The 25643-nt window shown below is 37.0% G+C and overlaps 1 protein-coding gene across 1 annotated transcript in view; it reads left to right on the top strand.

Annotated features, from left to right (window-relative positions):
* LOC107751795 (apoptosis-stimulating of p53 protein 1-like) overlaps positions 1-25643 on the top strand; it is a 29651-nt gene that overhangs the window by 2884 nt on the left and 1124 nt on the right. Inside the window, exons 3-17 of the mRNA XM_016567564.1 lie at positions 2434-2553; positions 4721-4788; positions 15488-15589; positions 17662-17836; positions 19678-19874; positions 20528-20668; positions 20983-21175; positions 21789-21920; positions 22915-23024; positions 23126-23558; positions 23653-24404; positions 24654-24791; positions 24887-25020; positions 25130-25296; positions 25409-25608. Of these exons, the coding sequence (XP_016423050.1) occupies positions 2434-2553; positions 4721-4788; positions 15488-15589; positions 17662-17836; positions 19678-19874; positions 20528-20668; positions 20983-21175; positions 21789-21920; positions 22915-23024; positions 23126-23558; positions 23653-24404; positions 24654-24791; positions 24887-25020; positions 25130-25296; positions 25409-25608 (3062 nt within the window). The remainder of the gene's footprint in view (positions 1-2433; positions 2554-4720; positions 4789-15487; positions 15590-17661; positions 17837-19677; positions 19875-20527; positions 20669-20982; positions 21176-21788; positions 21921-22914; positions 23025-23125; positions 23559-23652; positions 24405-24653; positions 24792-24886; positions 25021-25129; positions 25297-25408; positions 25609-25643) is intronic.

A 25643-nucleotide genomic window follows, 5' to 3' on the forward strand; every position in this document is an offset into this window, starting at 1 on the left:
TTTTTTCTTTTGAGATAATTTCATGGCACTAATTAATATTTATGCAATAACTATGATGAATTTCTTCCCATTGAAAATAATACAAATTTTTTAAATATATATATATATTTATATTACTTTTCAGTGAATGCAGTATTTCATGTTAAAATAGAGCCAATGCCTTTAAAATCCCGTTTTTGAAGCCAGATTAGTGCCATCTGGTGGGAGTAAAATAAGAAAAACATATGCAATTACATGGTTTAGCCCATAGATTCCTATATAGCTCTATATAAAAGCTATGGTCGGTCATTTTGACCGAAGACCACAAGTGTGACTATTTTTTTTACGTCCACTTAGTCTGCTCGAATCATGCCCTCAATTTTTTTTGTGTGTTCACATTCCAAATGCCATAAAATTCACCAAGTTTCGTACCATTCCGATGAAGCTGTGATTTCTAAAAGTTCAAAACAGAAAATTTGTCGGTCAAAAGTGACCGAAGAGCACCAGAGGGTTTTAAACTAAAAAAAGTGTTTTATTCAGCAAGGATGCACTACATTGATAAAAAATTACAGTAAAGACATTTATAATATTACAAAAGATTTATATTTCAAATAAATGCATTTCTTTTGAACCTTCTATTGATCAAATAATTTTGAAATAAAAAATGTATTACAGTTTCAAAATATTGTTTCACAAAAATATTAAGCATTGATACTGATAATAATAAATGTTTCTTGGGCAGCATATTAGAGTGATTTCTGAAGGATCATGTGACACTGAAGACTGGAGTAATGATGCTTAAAATTCAGCTTTACCATCACAGGAATAAATAATATTTAAAAATGTATTCAAATATAAAAAGTTATTTAAAATGTAATAATATTTTACAATATTATTGTTTTACTGTATTTTTAAACAAATAAATGCAGACTTGGGGAGCATGAGAGATGTCTTTAAAAACATTTTAAAAAATCGTACCAACCCCAAGCATTTGAATGGTAGTTTAAATATAAATAGTCTATGTGGCTTTGGTAGAATTTAGACAATATAAACTTCATGGTTATATATAAACAAAATATAAACAGTTTTAGCTAGTATGATTGACTTATTCTTGCAAAGCCAGACTTCTGATAATTGGCATAAAGTCTGGTCCACTTTCCAAGAACCACTTTACTAATGTGGAAAAGAGTCATCTGAACAAGTCTCTTGTCATTTACTGTTTGTGTTAGTTTGTAAGTGTTAGCATCTGGCTAAATGAAGTACATTAAAGTGCATTCATTCATTTACCAAAAAAGTTGAGAGAACCGTCGCATTGTGGGCCATGTTAGCTAAAAGAGTATGCATGAATCTTTTGGCTATGTCTTAACTTTATTTAATCTTAAATCAAATTTAGGATGGATAGTATGCAAATTTAGATGTAGAGTCTGAACATTTGTCAGCAATTTGATGTTATATTAACTATCCAGTGACTAGTTCTGTATATTAATTGCTTAATTTTAGCAACATGGTTTTGTTTCCCTGATTTAAAAAGAAAGAGAGAAAAAAGAAATCGATGCACCCTGAATGCCAGAATTTGCAGAAAAACAGCTAATCGGATTTGGGACAGCTTGACATTTTGGACAACTATTTTTGTGTTAACTGTACTGTTCTTTCGTGAACCAAGGTTATTTTACTTATTTATTTATAATTTTTATACTTATTTTTATTTCAGCTTTCTTTCAATAAATAAGCATAACATTGCCTTAAATGGTTCATGGGGGCCCGTAGGCGAGCCATCTGAGTCTGAGACTAATGTTGATTCAACATATTACACAGTACTGTAAAATTATATAGTACTTTCTAGCCTAGTCTCATGAATCACCTGTACTTTAGTCAGTTAATACAGACACATGCCATATGTACAGTGCAGTCGGATTTCTTCATGCTCTGCTCTTTATAGCTGACAGATACAGATGTATTGCTTAGCTCTGTTACATCACTAAATAGCACTGAATGGAAACCTTCATGGACCATATCCCACAGAGGAAGCAACACTGTCCATCACATAACAATTACATCCTTGTCAGAGTCTGTCCCAGACAGTGGGTGGTAGTATGTGGGTCAGAACGTCTCAGGGCCTGGGCCGCAGCCTCTAGGTTTGTTTACATGGCTCCTGCAGGCCTGTTATTCTAGTGTCCCACACATGGCACGCGGCCCGCACTGTCAAAGACAGTAAAGATAGCCTTTAGCAAGGATAGCCAGACCTTTTTCATCTGGACGTGCCACTGTGTTTTGCTACGTGGCTATTGTGTAATAGAAAGGACATTTTCCTATTGAAGTTTTCATACCATGTGGATTTGTTTAAAATAGAGGAGTATTATAACAGTTTTGACATTCACATTCTCTGTGCTAAGGATAGAGTGCAGGGTTTTGTAGCCTGACTGTAACAAAGAGTGTCTGTGTTCTTATTCACAGAGAGAGCGATCCCTTTTGATCAGCTGATGTTCGAGCACCTACAGAAATGGGGTCAGAGGAGACAGGAAGTGAAGTTCTACTTGCGGCACGAGGAGTCTCCCATCGCAAACATTTCTCAAGGTCGGCAAAAGTGATGAAAGATTGGCCATTACCCCACAACAGGGCATTTTGTCGGTTGCTTGGTTCCTTTTTTTGGGCTGTTTTGTTTAACTACCGTTCAAAATGATTTTTTAAAATGTTTTTGAATGCTCACCAAGGCTGCATTTAAATGATCAAAAATACAGTAATGTTGTGACATACTATTACAATTCAAAATAAATGTTTTCTATTTTAATATATTATAAAATGTGATTTATTCCTGTGATGGCAAAGCTGAATTTTCAGCCGCCATTGCTCCAGTCTTCAGTGTCACATGATCCTTCAGAAATCATTCAATGTTGAAAACAGTAGCATTTATTTGAAATATAAATCTTTTGTAACATTATAAATGTATTTACTGTCACTTTTGATTAATTTAATGCATCTTTGTTGAATAAAATTACAAATTTCTTTTAAAAAATCTTACTGGCTGGAAATATTGTAAGATATTCAGAACTTCAGAACCACTTGTTAACTCATACTTGCTAATCTGTAGTTGAGGTTTGTGATTGGTAACTTTCTATTAAATCTTTCAGTTCTTTTAAGTGAGAGTCCTGTGAGCGTTGGGCTTTGCAGAGTTTTTCGCTGCAGTTACGTAACTAATCCTCTTTGTGTGTAATTGGTCTCCCGCCTTCTTGCGCTCATATCTGCACCTGAGACAGACCATCAGACTAGAGGAGACGAGGAGCACTGATGCTTGTCTTACCTCCACAGAGAAATACAGACTCTGAGTTTTAAAATGAGAGAATGCATTACTATTAATGTTGCTCATACATGGGATTAGTGATTTGAACTAGGGCTGTACAATATAAAAAAACAGCTTTTCTGCAAAATATATTGTGATATGAAAACTGATTAGGGTGATTTTGTAGGGGAAGAGCATCTTCAAAGAAAATTAAAATAATTTTCTTAAAATGCTGAAAAATTACTTCTTACTCTTTTTAAGAGCAAACCATGCTTTTAGAGCTGAATTGTATTTGAAAAAAAATATTAGTTTATATAAAAGTATATAAAGTTATATAAAAGAAAGAAAAACTCTTTCCAGTTTTATAGGCTACATTCCCACTATTTTTGACCCATTCAATATGGCTTTACAATGATAATTATGGTTTATTTGTTATCAAATAAAAATATTAAACTAAATTAATATTTTGTACTAGTGCTATTATAATGTAAAAAAAATTCAAATAGTTAATAAAAATATTTTTATTATTTTATAGTACATCTGTATAATGTTAGTATCATTGAGGTACTATTATAGTTTTTATTAATATTTTGAATCAGGTTTTATTTTATATCTTCTGTTTTCATTTTGCTTGTAGTTAAAGTTTTAGTAATGTTTTTTTTTTTTTTTCATTTGAATATATGTACATCTAGTTTCTATGTATACTGTATATAGTTCATAATTTTTCAGTTTTAGTACATCAAGTTAAACTAAATTAAAATGATATGATATTAAAATTATACATTATATATATATACAATTATTATATATATTATATTATATACAGTATATATCATTTTTAATAGTTTCTATTTTAGTTTTAATTAATTATATGAACACTGAAAATAACAATACTAATATTTATATTCTAATTTCTTAATTCTTAAACTATCAAGCTTTAATTTAATTTAATTTAATTTAATTTAATTTAATTTATTTTATTTTTTATTTTTTATTTTTTATTATTTTTATTCCATGGTCCATGAAGGTCTTGGTATTTCCAGAGCCTCTGACAGGATTACACATAATAACACAGCCCTGGATTTAGAGAATTAAGCTCCTGCTTATTTATAGATGGCACAGTTGAGAGTGCTGGTGAAACAAAGGCTCACAAATGACTGGAGGTTGGTAAACGTTGTTAAACAACCCACTGTCTCAGCACAGACTAATCAGGGTAAATATGCCAGCCAAAATCCCACTTCTGGATCATATGCTCATTAGATTCAAAGGTACCCTTTTTCTTTCTTTTTTCAGCCATACGTGCGACTGGTGTTTTATTATTTTATGTTTTATCAATACAAAAATGCCCCTCTGTCCAGTAGCACTGATTATGTTTGCCCACAGCGGCAGTTTTTAAGCTCTGCAACCGTTTGGACATTGTTGGAGTGCAGGGGTGATGATGTAATCTTGTTTTATTTCCAGCAGGAAGTCAAACTTCACAGCAGGCCGACAGGAAGAGCAAGGGGAACTCGGACAAGCCTTGCGAGAATGGGGTACGTTCACATTCACACTGTTCTCAGTCACACTTTCCTTCTGGACTGTTTGAGACTCGTAATGAGGGCTGCTCACCAAGGCTTCACGTAATTACGGTGGAACTGCGTAGACAAAACACAAGTTCAGCACTTCTTTTCGTGAAATAAATGTGTGTATTTTCTATGTAGTGTAAATGTTTCAAGCCGTAAAGCACTCTTGATATAAATCTGGGTTTGTTTTTCCTTTTACTGCTGTGAAAGGTTAGAAAATGACTTAAAAAGCTTAAAAAGCCCTTTTATCTGTTGGCCATTTTTATGTTTTCATTGGCTTCTTTGGCCCACTTTTCCTTAATCTGAGCTTTAATTAAATTATCTTTGGACATGTACACTCCTCAACATGATTAAACTTGTCTGCTGGTTTGCTAAAAGAAAGCTTTCATTATTCTTGAGTCATCTATGAGAAAATTTGATTTTTAAAATTATTTAATATAATTTATATATTTTATTATTTCATATTTTATATATTTTATTATTATTTTATGTCCTACTATAATTTGTATTAATATTTTGAATTCACTTTTCTTTTCATATTTTCATTTTAATTTAAATTGCTCATTACAAAATATAGTATGCAATACTTGTCTGCTGGTTTGCTAAAAGAAAGCTTTCATGATTCTCAAGTCAGCTATGAGAATTTTTTTTATTATTTTATATTGTTTATATATTATTTTATATTTTCTAATTTTATATTTTATTATTATATGTACTACTATAATTTGTATTAATATTTAGAATGAACTTTTCTTTCTATATTTTCGTTTTCATTGTCATTTAAATTACTTTAAATTTTAGTTATGTAATTACAATTATGTTCTTACTTTGTAAAATTCATTTTATAAATTTTGATGTTTTTAAAATAATTTTTATTATATTTTTTAAATAGATTTCTGTTTAACTTGGATTTTTTTTTTTTTTACAGTTTTAGTTCTAGAAATGTAAGTACTTCAAATTAAATTTTATTTCAGTTAGTTTCCAGGGCAACATTTCCCCTCTTTTTTTCTAATAAGCCCCATTTAAATAGTTTTAGTTAACTATTATTTAGTTATTTTTGAGATAGACAGGCCCCCATGACTCTACACTCTTATTGTAAGAAAACAAATTGTGACAGAATTGACATTTTTGGGCGAACTGTTCCTTTTAAGAATCAGTTCTGACTGTAGTTGCCATAGAATTATGCTCCAGTTGGAAGTTAGAAGTCGAAAGCTTCGCAGCGGGGAGCTTGTGTGCAATGTGCTGATAAGCTCCAGTCCCCCACCAAAGTCATTTGCAGCGGTTTTAGAGAAACAGAATACACAGGTTTCCCTGTTTCACACAAGATCACTCGACTACATAACGCTGCCTAGTTTCCGCGCGCTTCCTATTCCACTCCGTATGTCTGTCTTTGATACAGATCATGCAGAAAAAAGGAGGTAGTGTTCTCTTTTTCCGAGCTCAGAAACACACATCTACATTCCTCTGCCAGTATCCATGTCAGTATTTTAAGAAAAAGGAAACTGATGTCTGTAGGTATATATTCCAGATCTCCAGACTGATTAACATTCCACAAGACTGTAATCATAAAACCCATAAAGCCGCACAGCTATTGAACAGGTGGTCTTTAGGACCTTCCCAGCCTCAGCAATTATGTTATAAATGAGTGACACGTTCACTGCGGCATCCCGATATGTGGCCCTCCCCGCGTCCCATTATGCAGCTGTTATTACAGATAATCCAGGCAGCGGGGGCTTCTCTTTCAGGCCGTATCATGTGATGATATTTTAATTACATCCGGCCAATAAACTTCAGGACTTCTGAACTTCTGCGCTGGCCTGCAAGTGTGCTCCGCTTTAAACCAGGTCAAAGGGCCAGAAGGCAAAATATTAGCTACATGTTCAGCACACCAAAAGTCTCCTCCTGCCCCTGATAATACAGCCGAGCAGCTGAGAATGACTGTGTCCACTGGACATTTGATGGTCATGTATCTTTATATAGTATTTCTCTCAGGGTCAGAATGCATCAGACTTTATTCAGGATGGTTTAAGTCATTATGCACATGTCAGCATGTGTTGTTTGCCCATCTGTGTGTATTTTTAAAGATGGATGTACACTACCTTTCAAAAGGCTGCATTTATTTGACCAAAAATAAAGTAAAAACTGTAATATTGTGAAATATCATTACGCTTTAAAATATTAGTATTACTTTATTTTAAAATGTAATTCATTTCTGTGATGGGTAAGCAATTTTTTAGCAGCCATAACTTATAATTTCTTATTATTATCAATGTTGAAAAGATTGCTGCTTAAAATTTTTGTAGAAACTGTAATTTTTTTTTATTAATAGAACGTTCAAAAGAAATAGCATTTATTTGAAACAGAATTCTTTTTAACAATATAAAATCTTTACAGTCACTTTTTTATCAATTGAATGCATCTTTGCTAAATAAAAGAATTAATTTAATTTTGAAAAATTCTTACTAACCCTAAACTTTTGAATGGTAATGTATGCTATGTTTTGTTGATGTTAAGTGTGAAAAATGTCAGATTTTCCTATAAATTATATGTTTAATTTATGCCTTTATATGTTTAATTTCTATAATCTGATGCTTATTGCACACAAGAAATACAGCAAGTGCTTGCTTTATGCAACTTTGCATCAAACAAATTAACAAATCAGTTTGTTTTGAGGCAGAGAATTAGATGCTATTTTTGGTCAGATATAAATCTATACACATTTTGTGCATTTTTTATGCTATTTCGTTTTAGATAAATCTATCCTTAAGTGGCATGTAAAAGCAAAACAAACTGTGGTTGGTGTCTTTACTGTAAGTCAGACTAAGTGGGCGAATCTTGGCCAGAATGAGCTGCAATCTGGACAAGACTTTTATGCTGTTAGTTAAAAGTCTGGCTATGCAATAATCTAAAGAGATCTTTCATCAGGCACATTGTTGGTTTTCAAGCCTGGTCCGTCTGACAGCTTTGTCTCTGAGCTCACTGACCTTGTCCCACTCTGATATCACTATCATTGACCTTCACTCTCTCTTTTTCTGCCTCCTGTAACATTCCCTCTGATGATGCTTAGAGTTACCATTTCGGTCGCACTGCACCTCCTGCACCCGGCAGATAAAACTTTATTAGATAATCAAAATTCACCGTAAAATGCGATTAGAAGTTCTGTGAGAATGCAAATGCTTCGTCCGTAGAGATGAATGCTTAGCCCTTGAAAGTTCCCAAAGATCTGTGCATGTTGTCCCTAAGGGTGCTTTGCATAGTCATGAAAGAGCAATGTGTTTCTGCCTAAATGCAGCAGGAAAAGGAAACAAATACTGTGAATTAAAGTGTGATTGCATTTGAAGACAGCACTGTGAATTCTTCTAATTATCATCTAGCACTTGTCCTGAAATTGAGTGATTCTCAACTGGTTTTCCTTTAGGACAAAATCACAACTGAAATCGTCATTTTAAACCAAAAACGTCCTTAAAATCAATTATTTAAATTGTTTTAAATGCTTAAATGCACAATTATATGTTTTGTTTAATTTTATACTTTGCATTCAGAATTAATGCTTTCCAAGACCATGTCAGTGTTATTTTAGCATTTATATACTGTTATAATTTGTATTAATATTTTGAATTCGTTTTTATTTGTATATTTTCATTTTTCATTTTAAAGTTTTAGTGATTTTATATTGTGCTTTTGTCATTTTTATTAGTTTTTTTTTTTAAATGTCTATATATAGATCATATTCGTTCCATTTCAGTTATTTATAAATAATTATTTTAGTTAATTTAGTGCTATAAGTTAAACTAAATTTAAATGAGAAATGATGCCTTGGCAACTAGAAAAATAAAATAATTCAAATAATTCAAATAAAATTTAAAAAATATTTTCTTTTATTTCAGTTAATGTTTATTTCATTTATTTATTTATTATATCAATATCAATAAAAACCCTACATTATATCAGAACAGACCTTGCCATTTTTTGTCATTAACCGCCAGTTGAAAACCACTGATAAACGTCTCTTTTTTTCACCAAACTAAATCATTGCTCTAAAGCACATGATGCATATTGTTCAGTGTGTACGCTGAAGTTGAGAGCACAGATTTTGCCCTGTGGTACTGGCTGTGTTTTTCAGCATATGGACATATGAAGGTCAGTCATCATGAGTGACCGTGGTCAGTATGAGGAGCTATTAAAATGCGGAGGGAGCTAAATGGCTGGCTCAGCGTTATTATAGCACTTATTGACTGTGCCCATTTCTGTCCAAGATACCTCATCCAACTGGCACAAAAACGGTCTTGTTCAATTGCTCATCGCTGTTGGAATACAAAATGGATTAGCCCACATGAGTATCACATCTTGCCTAAAGACATGCATTTCAAAATTGTGCATTTTAACTCCTTGTTGCTTACTTATTGAAATCTGACAGAATTTTCATTTATAATGGCAAAACCTTTAGCTATTAAAAACGCACCTTATTACATTATATTGGCCATTGACTTTTTTGGACATGTATACAATGGTATTATTTAAAGTAAAGAATAGTAAACCTCTTTAGGGGAGTAAGATGTAACATGGTGTCATGAAATAATCAATGTACAATGGTACTTTTTGTTAATGGAATTGACGTGTTTCCTTGTTAAACAGCTATTTCATCAGCCTCCTCTTGTGCACTGTAATGCATGGTGCATTTGAAAGCACGTGCATGCTGTAAAGTTGTGTCGCAGAGCTGCAAACATTAATGGCAGATTCTCTGGAGACCGTCACGCATCTGGGAGTAAGTGAGTGCGGGACAGCTGCGGCGCTCCCGGGAGAGGAGGGGTCTGTGTGTGCGTGCTGTAGTGATGTCCGATTCTCGAATGAATCATTTTTTGAACCGATTGACTCGGATCATTTGAACCGATTTGCTTTGTTGTTGTAAATTCCCTGTAAATGAGATCTTTGGGTGTAGAAAATTGAAGCATATGTCACGTTGAAATCATAAACGTGATTAGGCTAGTTTTTTTCCCGGTTGCAGCGATTACAGAAATTAACAGAACCATTTAAGCAAAGCGATTCGTTGAAATTAATCGGAATTCTCCTTCTTTCTGTAAATTCAAGATAGGGACTCTACGACGCCAAGTCAATGAATTGTTAAATCGTTCCAGGGGCGTTTTGCCATATTTTAATACTGTTTTTCAAATACAGTTTTGTGATATTGACCTGCGTCACAGAATCGTCCACAAGATGCACGCGCAAGCTGCTCGTCGTTGACAAACGATAGAAGACATTCCTAAGCTTTGTTTTCTACAATGGATTGTAAGTAAAGTAGCTAATTATCCATCCTTACTCCTCTTTTTTGCTTTCTGTTTTTATAAATCATCCTGTTATAGTTTCGTTGTGAGAAACCGCTGTAAACGATTCAGTGTGTGAGTGAACTGTCCAAATGAATCAAACTCGGCGATTAATGTCAGACTTTTTGCCAACTCGTTTGACCGTTTGCATCAAAAGAGTAATTCGTTGAATCTGGCATCGCTAGTTTTGATTCTGAACAGCTGACAAGACTTGTTTGCTTAAATATTATCAGAGAAAATTAATGTCAGGTCGGTTTATGTCAACGTTATCGACAAATATGGATTTATCAGTGATATTTTGTTAGGGCACAGCGGTATTTTAGGGACGCCGCTGAACTAAACAAGAGAATTCTATTATCCAGCCTTTTTTTTGACTCGTTAACGATTCCGAACTGGGAATGATTTACTCAGACTCTTAAATCAATCATTTTTACTGGCTTTTTAGAACTTGTTCAACCGATTCTTTGAAATGATCCGACTCCCACGGATGATTCGTTTAGGAATCGGACATCACTACTGCAGTCTGCTCTCTGGACAGAAGAAACGCTTACACACATTAAGAGCGAGAGAAGTGCTTGCACGTCAAAATTGAGCCTGAGGGGGGAAAAAACTTACGCAGTCTCCATCACACATTCACGTTAACATTTTACAAAGGTCACACGTTTCTATCCAACATTTTACTGTTTAATGTACTGTAATTGCTCATCAGAGTCACGAGACTGTAACCATGCATAGTAAACAAAAACACGCAAAGTCAGTCGCGTAGAGTGGGGATGACAGCCTGACTCATTGCTAATGTGCTGGATGACTTCACTCCTGCTTTTTGGAGAGGGGATTGCGGCTGTGAGTGTGACTCTGGGGTCTCATAACAAGCACAATAACGCAGATGCTACAGCTGCACTGCATCCGTCCACACAGCGCCGATGCTTTTCACATAAGAGACTCGGAAACACAGTTAGAAATGGAGTGGAACCACGTCGAGACTGTGCAGGAATTTACAGCTGAAGGACAATGCAGCAAAATTAAAGTCCGATCATGCAGAATAACCTGGGACTCTCACCAGGTAATTTCAGCGCTCATCTTTTAAGTGGATGCTTATGCGTTGCTCTGTGTAGCATTGATTTGTGAAGCACAGAACCGGTTTACTCAGATTTTCAGCCTGTTCGTTTGCTGATCAATAGGAAGAAGGATTGACCAGTTGTTATAAGTGTCAAAGTGTTGGATCAGGTTACTTTGCTGTCTAGTTACATGAGCTGATGGATCACAGCTGTATGTACTGTATTGGGAAGGGATGCTGTCAGTTGACATGTGATATTTGGGTAGCTAACATGACATTTTAAACAGTGTGACTAATGCTGTAGTTCATCTGCAATTACTCTAAACTACATTTTTATATGTATAATCATTATACATGCAGATCTCAGTGGAGAGACTGCATTGGATATTGTGCTTTTAACCGTTTATGCGAGCTCCAAAAAGGTGAAAAAAATAAAGATAAAATAAAAAAACTTGAGTGACTAGTCACAACACTTATTGTATTATTACACTTAAAATTATTTAAATATCCACGATGACACAACTGTCATTATTTTGTAATTGTAGCTAATTTATAATATCAGAGCTCATTATTACTATTAGTTGACTAATGGTTACCCTAAAGCTGACATTCTGAGGAAAATGCTTTCATTTCATAATTCATGGGCTATAGATTACATATTGTTTTATATTAAAAGTGCACCAATATGCTTGATATATTTGGATAAAATATAATACATTTGCTTTGACGTTAAATCATGTTACTTGCCACATATAAAATTTACTTTGGCATTCCAAAATAAGTTTGTTTCATAAAATCTATATCAATTTTGAATCTCTCAATCACATACAGATAATGGGCTTATATGGTTATGTGATAGAAATTGTGCTCAGTTTACAATCTAAAACTTATTAAACCTCTCTCTCCCCTACATGTTATTTTCAGCTACCCATTTACAGATGTGCCAGAATCAAGCAGGTTCTCCTTTCTATAAAATTGTGGGTTACACTTTACTTGAAGGGGTGTGCATAAGACTGACATGACACCTTCATAATCATGACATGACACGCGAATGACACTTAATGACAGTTGTCATAAACATGCATAAAACCTCCTTCATATTCATGACATGTGTCATGTCATGATTATGAAGGTGTCAATGTCAGTCTTATGCACACCCCTTCAAGTAAAGTGTTACCAAATTGTGATACAATAAGTGTGATGAATTGAATCTCGGTGCAAACTGACATTTTTTTCAGTAGCTGCCATGTCAGACCTCAAAAAGTGCATTTGTGAGAATTGTTCTTGTGACAGGGGGAACTAAAAGTACTCTAATTACGGCTCATTTGTCAGACGAGATATGAATAGCAGTGGCTGCAGGCAGGCGATGACCTAATGGACTATGTCATATGTGAAAAAGGGTGAAAAGGAGGGAGGTAAAGAGAGAATTATGTCTCCTGTAGATAATACTGTAGTAGGCACTATTAGCTATAAATGTAAACACTTATAGATGCTTTAGTCATAGATTCACTCATTCTGCTGTAAGATATTTCAAAACATTTCTCACATGCTTCGGTTAATGCCATGGTTCATAATGTAATAGGTGAGCGTGTTTAATACTTTGCGTATGATCTCATTCTGAAAAGGGCCTGTTCCCTCAGAGCCACCAGGTGTTCACCAACACCATAACGGCCCCAGGGGTGACCTCATTTTCTGTGGCTAGAGCCACATTTCAGGCGAATCCTTCCACAGAGTGAACATCCAAGGCTACTAAGAATGGCACTCCCTGAAATAATTGAGATATTACCTTAAAAGAATGTGTGTTTTGTATGGCAGCGCAGGCCTTTGTTTTATGGTGGTAAATTATCTGCAATGTAAACAAAATGTAAACAAATAATGTATGACACATTGTTGGCTGACACGTGTTGTCTGACGCTTTGCTAAGTGTTTCCTTCCCAGTAGTGCTTTCCCAGGATTTCCTCACGGTGTGTTAATGTCATGTCAGAAAGATTGTATTTACTTGAATATTTACTATTTATTTGAAATCAGTGATATTATAATTTTTTATGTTTACAATAAAACTATCTAAATGTACGTTTACGCGATGATGCTCCTTGTTCACACAGATCCACGAAAACTACTAAAAACGCTGTTATGCATGCCAGTCCAGTAGTTGGCGATGTCGCATTGTAAAGAAACACTATACACCTGTGCATATACCTATAATTAGCACTTTAAAACCCGTTTTTCACAAATTTGCCTTTTTGAGGACCCCAAAACGCTATTGTTATGTAAATGAATGGCCCAAACTAAAAACGCTGTATTATGCATGCCAGTCCAGTAGTTGGCGATGGCACTTTGTAAAGAAACACCATGCGCCTGCACCTTGCACTTTAAAAAACGTTTTCACAAGTTGTGTAAACGAACGGCCAAAACGCATAAAAAGTTTTTAGTTAAAAATTGTGTGTAAACAACCCCTAAGTTACACGTACAAAATACCATATTATGGTACAATTATGATAGAATTTACAAAACCATCATAAATTGAAGAAAAACATTAAAAAGCAAAATTTTGCATAATTTTGTATTAAGTCAAATAAAAAAAAGGTATATTATCATCTTGCTCAAACCGAGTAACTTGAATGCATCTGCCGTTGTAATTACGAATTCCCAACTAGTAAATTTGAACTACCCATGAGGACTTTAATGTACCAGTATTCAATTAATCAAGTGATTCATTTAATTCATTGCCAGCTGAACTAAGCACCCATGAGCAAAAATGGCTGATTTCATATGACTGATTTCTAGGGGGTCCTGCATTAGTCAGTCAGTCAACAGCCATTAGGATGAAATGAGCATATTAACAGATAGCTTTTTCCAGTTATTATAGACCTCATTGCAGTTATATTGACTAGAAAAATTCTTTCAGAGCTGAGCATTTCTGCTTTATCTGACAGCACAGAGACCTCTCAGAGGATATCTAGTGCCGATTCCATCTTAGCTGGCCAACCCCAATTTTAACATGGACTTGCCACATTGACTTTTCTTATAAAATCTCAGTGATGCCTCAATGAGATAATTTAGATAAATGTACCCTTCACACGAAAATGAGGTTTTTGCAGTCCTCTGACTCACAAGGGCCTGTCAGATGTGTTTTAGTCATTATAAGTATAACGTGTACAGTGAGCCAGTTATGGGAATTGAGAGAAGCCAATGATTCAATTATTTTGAATGTGTGCCATACTGACATGTCAGACAGAAAAAAAATCTCGGATTTGTTTATGAAATTCAGGAATATTCTGATACATAGGCTCTTGTTACTTGCATTTTTGAGTATGTATGCATGTCGTGCTTATATCGTTAAGTATGAGTGAATGTTAAAGAGTGTGTATAGTAGGTGAGTTCATACAACTGCAGGGCATTGCATAAGTATACGCATCCTGTTCACTCTCTAGGCATTTCCTCGTGATCCTGTGGTGATTTCTAGATGTGTGTTTTTGTTTGTCTGTACCTGTTGAATTGTTGTTTACTGCAGATATTTCTATTACCCAATGCCACACAGCAGTCCACCCTACGAATGAATGAATGAATGAATGAATGATGCATTTATATAGCGCTTTATTGTGTCTTGTTGTACACCCAAAGCGCTTTTACAATCATGTGGGGTGGGGGGGTCTCTCCTCAACCACCACCCTACTGGAAGCAACAGCTTGGACCAGTTTAAATTCTAACCTTAAATTCTAACTAGTTTTATATGGACAATGGTGATCTGTTGCTGGCTTAAACTAGTGTGAAGATGCACAAAACAAAACATATAATGATAATGATCTAGCTTGTCTAGGATGGAGCCAGACATATAGTACCAGTATAAATGTGTCTAAAAATAAATTATGAAATTAACCTTCACAACTCTTTGCATATATTTTGAATACTGTCTGTTTGAAAATTAACACAAAATAGGTTGAATTTGACACAATCCAGTGATAAACCAATGTAACAACAATTAAGTGGCCAAAATTTGGCCTATTTTGATATTATTTCATGTTTTCTAATATTTTTGAGTAAATATGTTACATTTTTATTTAATTTCAGCAATTTTGTGTTTGTCTATTTGTCATCATTAATTTGCATTACACATATTGTCGGCATCGTCTATGTCTGTTGACTACTAGTTTGAAACTACCTTCATCACCATTTAATTCAAAAGATTAAATTAAATAATTGCACATTTTATTTGTTTGAACAAGTTAAGTTCAGCTTGTTTGTGTGCAAAGCTAATTCTGATACTTTGCGTGTGTGTGTTTGTGTGTAGGTGGGGAATCCACGTGTGGAGTTAACGCTGTCAGAGCTGCAGGAGATGGCAATGCGACAGCAGCAGCAGATCGAAGCTCAGCAGCAGATGCTGATAGCTAAGGTAGGCGCCACCATATGAATCCTCATATCTCTTTATTTATTCATATGTCTTCAGATCTTTTTCCTCTTCTTATGTCTGAACTGTTCAGTTGAGAAGAAACTGCCAAATTCCAAAATTCCACTTTTAATTAGGTTAGGATATGCATCTTTCATTTTCAGATCTGTTAATGGTGCTCTGTTGGTCTGCTGACTTTAAAACTAAGACCCCTGTGGTCCGGCATAAACCGGTGTACACACATGCATCAGGGGCATGCTGTACGTGAACACATGGTCATATCATCTGGAGTGCATAAACTGTCATGTTTGATTAATTATACTAGCCTGGTTCAATGCGGCCATGTGAGGAATTTTCTAAATACCTTTTAAATGATTTGCATTTTAAATTTGCTGCTAGTGCACTCAAGCCTGACATCATTCGGTTGTCTCTTTTGATATTGTGTTTTGAGAACCATGTCTTTGTGATTGAGATATTGTCTTGAGGTCAGTGTGTGATAGTTGAGTATCACACTTAGGTCAGCGGCGGAGGGAACTGTGCGTGTTGCCTGGATGCAAAGTTCTTTTCCTTAAACAACAACAGGAAAGAGACTCCATTCACTTAGGAAATGAGATCAGCATGGAACTGCAGCTGTCAGGAAGAGGGAGGACGTTAAGACTACTGGAGATTGTGTGTTCATGTACGTGTGTTCACGAAGGTGTAGTCAGTTCCCGGTTAAAGGTATCAGAATGCTCTGGAAATTGCAGACAAGCGACACAAGGCCTAGCTATGATCTCTGAAGTATATGCGACTGTGTATTCCATGAATGAGTATCAAGAGGTCATCAACTCATCTGTTGTTGTAAGGTAAAAAAAATGCATGTATGTTTAGAACTTTTCAGGTAGAGGTGTTTGTTGAAATGCTATTTGTGACCCTGGACCACAAAACCAGTCATAAGGGTCCATTTTTTGAAATTGAGATTTATACATCATCTGAAAGCTGAATAAATATGTTTTCTACTGATGTATGGTTTGTTAGGATATGATAATATTTGGCTGAGATACAACTATTTGAAAATCTGGAATCTGAGGGTGCAAAAAAATCTAAATATTGAGAAAATCCCCTTTAAAGTTGTCCAAATAAAGGTCTTAGCAATGCATATTACTAATCAAAATGTAATTTTTGATATATTTACAGTAGGAAATGTACAAAATATCTTCATGGAACATGACCTTTACTTAATATCCTAATGATTTTTGCCATAAAAAAAGTTGATAATTTTGACCCATACAATGTATTTTTGGCTATTGCTACAAATATACCCGTGCTACTTATGACTGGTTTTGTGGTCCAGGGTCACATTTTATTAGGCTAATTTTGGTTCTATATTTTTAATAAAGATTTTTTTTTTTGTGGATAGATGACTATAGATTGTAGAGTGAAAAAAGGGATTATGAAAAAAGTGCATGAATATTTCCACAAACCTGTTCTACGTAGCTGTAAACATTGTAGCCCTGCAGTTAAAAACATGCTTTGGTCGTTCATCTGTTCATTTAACACTGGATTGTGTCGAGTCAACACTCTGGGACTGTTAGGCCTGGCTTTGTATTTGCTCATTCTGAAGCAGACCTAAAAGCGCTAGTCAGCACGAACGCCCTCCACTTTCTATTTTAGTCTCATTCATCATACATTCACATTTTGGGTGTGTTATATTACAAAAAACCCAAATAACTGAAACTTTCATACAGCTGGAGTAATTACAGTATTATTTGTGTTCCTTTTTATTTGTTCTCTGCTCTTCTAACAGAAATCTTTCGTGTTCATATTCTGTAATGGCTCTGAAATGAAGTTGATGTTCTTTTATTTCCTGTCTCTATCTTTCCCCTCTCTATTTTACCATCTTACCTGGCCCTTCCTTATTGTTTCCATCCCATTCCCTCGCAGCTCTCCACGGTGCGTAGTGAGGTGTGTGAAAGGGCTTTTGTTGATCGGTGACGTGCTTGTTTTGATGATCTGTGGAGCGTGTTCCCTCCCATTTTGAAATTGACTGTTACCCTCTCCTGTCCTTTCCTCCCTTTTCCTCTCCTCCCTGTGTTTAGGAGCAACGATTGCGGTATTTGAAGCAGCAGGACCCACGTCAGGGCCAGTCCGTGTCTGAGAGTGAGAAGCTCCAGAGGTTGAGGGAAAGAGTGGAAAGTCAAGAAGCCAAACTCAAGAAGGTCTGTGCCATGAGGGGCCAAGTGGACTACAGCAAACTCATCAACGGCAACCTGTGTATGTACAGCCATGTTAACAGACTTCAAAATGCTTTAGAGATTGCTCACTTTATAAATGAATTTATCTATATGTTGGTATATGATTAGGGATGCAGCGATTAACCGGTTTCGCGATTAACCGCACTTTAAAACGTCACGGTTAATTAATCGTAAAGGTTCTGCTAAACCGAGTGTTTCTGTTACACGGAATGGAACTGTTGCAGCTTGTGCAAAATGGAAACAAAGTTACACTAAAGGTGCAGTATTTCCATCATTAGTAACAGTTTCCCCTGTGGGATAAATTTAATATATATTAATAATACTTCATTAACTTTGTTATTTACTATCCCTGCTGTAGTATTATTCATAAGATTTTTTTTCACCATGTTTCCAAATTCTCTACCCCAGGTCCAAAAGAAATGTAAAGAAGGTACAAACTGAAAACATTAAATACTTTTGTGATCTATTTCCATTTGTTATTTTCAAAAGAGAAATACTGTCATGGATGTTTACAGAGCAGGGGTCACCTTTTTTATATTCCAATAGGAGAGATGGACTTTTCTTTGTCTATTGTTTATTATTATTTTGTGCTGTATTGTTGGTTACGGTGTTATTTCTGTTTCAAAAGCCAGCAATAAATAACACTTTAATATCTAAAGAGTGTTCATGTGATTTTATACATTAGTAATGTTGTGAAATGAATAAGTGCAAATAATCGCCATAATCGTAAAACCGTGATTATTCCTCAATAATCGTACCAACAAAATCTATAATCGTTGCATCCCTATATATGATGTATAAATGGTATATGATGTTTTTTATTTGGATGACCAACTATACTACCAAGTACAATATCTGTTTTTTGCTTAAGTATCATATATGTCCATTAACAAAGGACTGTGTTAACATAAGTCAACATGAAATTAAAATTGAACGTCCTTTCCCCCTCGCAATGACTGATTACTCTTCTCTGATTATGAATATATATCAGCACGAGGGTTGGGCAAAAATTTGTCCAATGGCCAAACAAGTTTAAACCTCTCCCCTCCAACAGCTTGTCAATCACATGAAGATCGCAGCAATTTGCAAATGACACTGATCCTATCAATTCCCAATGGACAAAATCAAGTCTCGCCCGACATTTTTTACTTGTCTAAGAAGCCATTTCACTCGCATATACTTCACAATAGGAACCAAACATGGTCACAGATTCTGGGTTGTGCCATCTTTAAGTCTCAGGGTTGGATACTTGCTTGTTCAGACCCCACAAATATCAAGTCACAAGCCATCACTATTTTGCCCTTGAGCAAGAAATATTTTGTTAGGGGGATTGTCCCTTTAATATGTTCATATCACCATTCCATGGCAACTGTGCAGTGTGCACAAGAAAGTTCCTCTAAAGAAATCAAACCGCTAGTTCTGAAGCTAACAGTTTTTACTATTGTTAGACCACACAGTGGAATTTCATCCCTTGCTCCAGTTGCTTTTGCTATCCACTCCCTCTGTTCCTGGCAGTGGATCAGTCAGTAGGAACATCTCTGAACTTTAAAACGAGGAGTTCTGGTTGGGGTGTGGAAGAGCCTGGGGTGGATTTCACACCCTCATGACATTCATGAGATAAAAACAAAGATCACAATACCATTCCTCTCTATTTAGAATTTGTCTTATGACATGTGGACTTGGGGAGTGGACATCTGGCCAAGCAGCAATTTGCACTGGTCCTCACTCCTACACACTTGCTTGAACACACACCCACTCGAAAAATCCAGACACATGTATGTAGTGTATCAACAATCGTGCATTCATTTGCACACAAAGATAGTATTTTTATAATCGGAATGCTTCATGTGTGTCTTTCAGCTGCAGAAATTGAGCATGTTAGCAGCCTGTTCCAGGAAAAGCAGGCAGAGCTGCAGTCAGCCATGCTAAAGGTGGACCAGCTCACGCAGCAGCTAGACGATCTGCGACGGGGGCGTCTCAATGGACTGCAGCCTCTGGGGGGACCGGTGACCAGCAATGCTGCCCTGGAACTACGCAAACTCTACCAGGAACTGCAGGTAGGCATTTTCTGCAGAGAGATTGACACTATTTGTTGGTGGTGATGCTGTTTGTTGGTTTTGTTCAATAGCAGTCAACTCATGATATCTAATGACCAAAAACTAGCCACAGTTTTTCAGAAAAAAAATTCAGCTCAGTTTTTCTTAAATATTTTTAAATTTAAAATTAAATTAATTTTTATAAGTTAAATTAACTATTTTTATATTAATAATTTATTATATTTATATTAATTTATATTAGTAATTAAACTACTTTTAGAAGTTAAATTATTTTTCTCAGTTTTTTATTGGTCTCACTTGGGAAACATAATAGGAAATAAACTTTATTTTAATCCATTAACGCTGTTTGATCATCAAAAACTATTTCATTCCCCAGTGAATTTTTGAAAGACTTTGATTTTAATGCGCTTTCCTGTTTTGCCACACTTGTTTATTCTTTCCTCAATCCTCTCTGAAGTTGTTTGTGGTACATTGAGCCCCACAGTGGTAATGCATAAAATATTCAGATTATCAAGCGTGTTTTCAAACTCCAAAGATATTAGTTGCATAAACATGTGACATTTGATGAGATGGTAAAATATTCAGATGCAGTAACAAAATCATCAGTTCTGTATGCATGTGTATGACACATGTATGTTTGTATTAACATTTAGATCCGGAACAAGCTAAATCAGGAACAGAACAGCAAGCTACAGCAACACAAGGATATGCTTAACAAGCGCAACATGGAGGTGACCATGATGGACAAGCGTATTGGGGACCTCAGAGAGCGTCTCTACAAGAAAAAAGCAGAGGCAAGTGAAACAGCCTGCAGCTAAATTGCCACGTACAGTTTGTGCACTAGATCTGTAATATTACAATGAGCTGGATTGTAAATCATTGCTTAGTTGTTTTTTTAAAGATACCCTAGAATTGGCTAAACCCTGCAATTTAAGCGCGAAGAATTTCAAAGCAAAGAGTTTGACCCCAAGAGGCATACAAAATTGCATTCAAGGATATTTGTTGATATATATGCTGAATCTTTTTAGGTGTAAACACTAGAACAATGTTGACTAACCTTGCAAACTTGTCTGTATGGGGTTTGATTAACTAAACCTCTTCTCTACAGCTTGGCCGAATGAGTGGTCCTCCCTCCCCTCAGCCCACCCCAGGCAGTTCCGGGCGAGTGGCAGCAGTCTGTCCCTACATCCAGGTACCGGTGCCCGGGCGACCGGAAGGAGGCTACAGTTTACCGCCTGATCCCCTGAAGCCACAGTCTCTCTCCACCTCTGCTACAGTCAACCCTGCTCGCTCCAAGTTAGGTCAGTCTTTCATCCTCTACTTTTGCATTTGTTGCCTTCCAGGACTGTAATAAAAAAAACTATAGGAATTCTGGAGGTTTGTCCAAAGAATGCATCGCTGAGAACACTCTTGTTGCTCTCACACAGAAAACATTCATACAAAAGCTCTCTGTGGTAAAAATGATGAGCATCAAATGGGTTTACAAGGTTCATGACCCCATTCAGGAAGATACTACTACATAAATGATGAAAGACGTATCATATTATGTTTGCATCTTGAAGGCTGTGTATATCTATCACTTAAGAGCAGAAAGCTGGCTCTGAAAAGCACTGCTGTAAAATCATTCATTCAGATCAGTTCAGATTTCTTTCTATGCTTCTCTCATTTTCCTGATGCCACATTATGCAGTATCACTTTCCATCTAAAAGGGGCAGCTCCTAAACACCAAGTTTTTAAAACATATCTTTATTCAGATACTCTCATTAATGTCACACTACAACATCTTTTTGTTTGTTTTTTCCAGCCTTTATTGCTAACATGCTTTTCCATTTTCTCATGTCTGTCACCTTTTCTACTCCTCCCCCTATTCTTTTGTCATGCTTGTGTATCACATATGTGGGGGCGGCGGGACAGAGGAAGAGAGGGTGAGGATGCCTGCAGGCCCATGGAAGGTCTCAGACTTAGACATCATAGTGGACCCTCTGGTGCCAACCTCAGAGCCTAGAGAGGGGCCAGAGGCCCCCACAGACTCCTACTGTACTTCTAGTGAGTTTTTTGGGCATGATATCAAGAAGAAATTTTTGATCAGAATCCATAAAACAGGATTGGGCTTATATTTACAACACAGACATTTTCTTGTGTTTGCCATTTGGAAACAATTTAAAAGGCATGTTCCATTTTCAATTGTAGCTAAATAATATATAAAGACATTGTGAATTGACTTGATCATAAATTATTCACAAACACTGAGATAATCAATCTACACTAGCTTGCACTTAGTTTGTTAGTACCAATGAGGTAAGTCCTATACATACTGTAATGTCTTGCCTCATGGGTACTGACAAACCAAGTGCAGAAAATGTGAATTTAAGCCCACCCATTATTCATCTTAAAAAGCAGTACACTTACCATATCCTAGTAGTCACTGAAGTTGGATCCACAGGACTCCTAAAACCCTGAACTGAAGGAAAAAAGTAGCAATTATGTAACGTTTATTTTTGTAAGTAGTCTTGAAGATGTAAGGCTGGCCTTATGAATGCATAACAAAAGATTGTATTTATCCTTTAGCATATTTAATCACCAGAAGAATTTGACCCATTAAGAGAGAAGAAAACTCCATATTTAATATAGTTTAATCCTTTGCTTCACTGCATTTTTCCTTTGTGGGACTTGGCAATTGACTTGCCAGTGAGTTTGATGGCGTGTCTGTCAGACGAATGGGATAAACATGCGTCATCGCCCATGGCTTTGACAAGCAGAGCAGTGGACTTGGACACATAGGCTTAGTAATCCATTTAACCCAAACAGAGCTGGATCTGTGCAGAGGATAGGACAAAAATATTCCCTACTCATACCCATGATTAGAAGTGTCCTGATGTCTTAGGGGTCAGAGATGTGAGTGTAGTCCCATTTGAGACTCATCTCCTGCTTTAATGACCCATTGAGCAGGTCAGTCTGTGCCATAATGAGGCTGACAGGAGAAAGAGCATATATGTCTCTGTCTCTGTCCATCTAACTCATACTTCTGCGCTTCCTACAGCTAATGATGCAATCTGGCCCTCCTTCAGCAATAATAGGGTTCCTCTAAAACCTCCAGACTGGAAGGACTCAAGTCAAGATCATACCAGCAAGATGGGTACCTCAGACAAGGTGAGATTAAACAGTCTCCTTAGTGCTTAAGCAAAAGTGTTCTTATGAAAGACATCTTTGAGTCTTGTTCAGGCTTAACTCATGGTTTTGTCTCTTTACAGGAAGCCCCTAAGCTGTTAGGGACAGTAACAGCATTGTCTAAGCAGCCTCCACCCATCTATGGAACTTATCCCAGTGCAGGCCATCACTCCACAGTCTGTGCCACCAGCTCGTTGCCTCGCTCTGCTCCTGGCACCTTAGGCTGGCAGAGAGCACCCCCTGCCTCTGGTTCCTCTTCACAGCAGATCCAGCAGCGGATAACAGTGCCTCCCAGTCCTACACCACACTCCGGGTCAGCCCTGTTCCCTCAGGGTCAGAGGACAGAGCCTCCTCTTGCTGTGGCAGTACGTCCCTTTATTCCGGACAGGGGGTCCCGGCCCCAGTCTCCAAGGAAGGGCCCTGCCACTATGAACTCCAGCTCAATCTACAATATGTACCTGCAGCAGCCTACAGCCAAAAACTACTCCATCAGCAGCAGAGCTGCAGTTAAAGCAGGTAAGAAGTTGTTGCATTGGTTCCAGACATAGGTATAGCTTTGATTATGTATTTTCTCTTCTTTTAAATTTTGTTTTTCTTCATTGGCCTCCAGTATATGGAAAACCGGTCCTACCGGGCTCCACCTCTCCTTCTCCAGTTCCACTCTACCAGCACTCCTCCACAGATGAGGTTGACAGAGAGGCAGCCCAAGAAAGCACTCTCTTACCTCCACCCAGTGTGGAGAACATCCCTCGCCCTCTCAGTCCTACTAAACTGACCCCTGTGGCCCACTCCCCTCTCCGTTACCAAAGTGACATTGACCTGGAGGTGCTGAGAAGGAAATTAACCAATGCTCCCCGACCTTTAAAGAAGCGAAGCTCCATCACAGAACCAGAAGGACCCAGTGGACCTAACATACAGAAGCTCTTATATCAGCGATTCAACACCCTTGCAGGAGGAATTGAGAATGGAGTGGGTGGTACACCCTTCTACCATCCTGACAGTCCTCTGAACTACATAGCCACAACCCTGGGCGATGTGGACACTGCCAATGGGAACCTGATGGAATCAAGCATCTTAGCTAAACCTTCAGCAGAGCCAGAAATCCCAATCCCTCCTCCCACCTCTTCCGTGTCACCAACAGCTGATGATAATGAGAACCAGCTGACACATCTATCTAGTGACTCAGGGGGTGCCCAGTCTGCTGATGCCTCAGACCATTCTCTTAAGGACACCAATGAGGACAATCATAACAACAACCACACAAATGTTACAGACACACAACCTAGCCCAGTACCAGAACCTCATTTCCCTGCAGAGCAGAACACCACAGCACACCCAGGCACTCCTCCTGGTGTATCTACAGTGAGTTGGCACTAGCTTTTTGGCCATGGTTGTCTAACCCTTTATTCTGAAAAAAATCTTTACAAGCAAAATTCATATAAAGAGTCCTTTATATTTATATAAAGGGTCCTTTAACCCTAACCTTGGTAACATCTAGACAGTACGGTTTGCTTATCTCTGCATAGGAATGTATTCATTTTTTGACTTTTTTGCTCAAAATATATGTTTTTCTTCAAAATATGAAGGATAATAGAATTTTTCACATTACAGCTCAAGCGCACCAACTTGAAGAAGCCCGGCTCTGAGAGGACAGGTCATGGCTTGAGGGTCAAGTTCAATCCTCTTGCACTGCTTTTGGATGCATCTTTGGAGGGCGAGTTTGATTTGGTGCAAAGGATTATTTATGAGGTACAATTCAGCTGCTGTACGCCCCTTACACTTACTTTGTATGCTTGAACTGGACTCAGTAGTTTTTCCTCCTCAACTTGTGTCTCCATCCTCAGGTGGACAATCCTAGTACTCCAAATGATGAAGGTATCACGCCTCTCCATAATGCAGTATGTGCAGGTCACCACCATATTGTGAAATTCCTGCTGGATTTTGGGGTCAATGTCAACGCAGCAGATAGTGATGGATGGTGAGGACTATCAATTTTGTCTGATGGTTTATCTCTTCACGTTGGTCTGCATTAGGGAATAACACCAATCGCAGTTCGCAGTTGCTAACTCTTTCTCACTTGTGATCAGGACGCCCCTGCACTGTGCAGCGTCATGCAACAATGTTCATCTTTGCAAGTTGCTGGTGGAATCTGGAGCTGCCATTTTTGCCACTACTATCAGTGATGTGGAGACGGCAGCAGACAAGTGCGAAGAGATGGAGGAGGGTTATGTCCAGTGCTCTCAGTTTTTATATGGTAATATCAGCAGCAATCACTGGTGTTGTTATTTTTTATTGTTAAGGGTGTGTTTCTAGAATAATGGCTGTAAATGATTCTGAAAGCCTACTCTTCTTTGTTTCCCTTCCAGGTGTGCAGGAGAAACTGGGTATAATGAATAAAGGGACGGTATATGCCCTGTGGAACTATGAAGCTCAGAGTGCAGATGAGCTGTCCTTCCATGAGGGCGATGCTCTCACCATCATGAGCCGTAGGGATGACAGCGAGACAGAGTGGTGGTGGGCCAGACTTAATGACAAGGAGGGCTACGCACCACGCAACTTGTTAGGGGTAGGATATCTGTATAGGCACATTTATTTTTAGAC

The sequence above is a fragment of the Sinocyclocheilus rhinocerous genome, unplaced genomic scaffold, assembly GCF_001515625.1.
Source record: "Sinocyclocheilus rhinocerous isolate Xijiao unplaced genomic scaffold, SAMN03320098_v1.1 scaffold993, whole genome shotgun sequence".
Lineage (NCBI taxonomy): Eukaryota > Metazoa > Chordata > Actinopteri > Cypriniformes > Cyprinidae > Sinocyclocheilus > Sinocyclocheilus rhinocerous.